General features: G+C 34.0%; 1 protein-coding gene across 2 annotated transcripts in view; it reads right to left on the bottom strand.

Moving 5' to 3' along the window:
- LOC119581626 (GATOR complex protein MIOS-like) overlaps nt 1–1,001 on the bottom strand; it is a 17,311-nt gene that overhangs the window by 2,608 nt on the left and 13,702 nt on the right. For both annotated transcript variants that reach the window (XM_037929746.1, XM_037929747.1), the window contains 2 exons: nt 610–748; nt 321–459 (listed from right to left, as the gene is read on the bottom strand). In XM_037929746.1, coding sequence (XP_037785674.1) covers nt 321–459; nt 610–748 — 278 coding nt within the window. The remainder of the gene's footprint in view (nt 1–320; nt 460–609; nt 749–1,001) is intronic.

Raw genomic sequence — 1,001 nt, 5'->3', positions numbered from 1 at the left:
TAAATCTGAACTAGTGAAAGAGACAGCATGATGATAATACTAAAATGTGAATAATAGATAGGAATATTTCTGAAAAAACTGATGAGGACTACAAAAGAGATAAAAGGGTCAGAAAAAAACCTGCCTAATAAGTCATGCAGAGTGACCATGAAGTTCTCTCATTATAGAAGTTCAAATCCCCTAAACTATTCACTTTACAACTTAATACCCAATTAAATTCATAGCTGCTCTGTACATTGTAATAAACATACTTAGCTAATCAACAGCTCCTAAAATAGGAATAGAATTTTTATACAGATATCCTTCAAGGAGTAACTCACCTCTGTACCCAGTGGCTCAATCGAGAATCTTTATTGACAGCATGCTGAAGTGTATGTATTGTAACTAATGCAACAGTTTGCACGTCACCAGTAAGATCTACGTATCGCTGAAGCAAATCGATTCCCTCAGGACACAGACCTACAATAAAAAATGAAAATACGTGTGAAAACAGATTCTTAAATAAAAGGGATATTTTACAATATAGGATTTCTCTTTGATTTCTTGACATACGAAATTCAAGACAAAACTGTTTAACCAAAGTCACTTTAGCACTAAAAGTATACTAACCTGTGAGCAAAATACCATCAAGGTTTCCAGCCTCTGTAAGTCTCATTTTTAGCCTTTCTAAGTACTCCATTAGCCTGGCATCACTTAAGTAATTACACGCAAATGCTACTCTGTCTTGGATGGCCATATCTGTCTCTCCCTGTAAAAAGAAGACAAATAAATTGAGCAGGTAGCAGATTAGGTTTATAGTTGTCATTATTTTCTACTAGATCTGCAATGAATTAGGAAAACTTTGAACTTGTTAATATCACTATGCTTCTGTTTTCTCCTTCACTTCTTATTGCTATTTAATCTTCTTACTTTTTTTTACATATAGGACACCACAATTCTTAGGCCTACTTGACATCACCTAGGTATTTCATTCCTTGAAATTTTAGGAGCATTTAAAAGGC

Source organism: Penaeus monodon, chromosome 15 (assembly GCF_015228065.2).
Source record: "Penaeus monodon isolate SGIC_2016 chromosome 15, NSTDA_Pmon_1, whole genome shotgun sequence".
Taxonomy (NCBI): Eukaryota; Metazoa; Arthropoda; class Malacostraca; order Decapoda; family Penaeidae; genus Penaeus; species Penaeus monodon.
Note: the sequence above shows the minus strand (reverse complement) of the source record. Positions and strands in the feature narration are given on the sequence as shown.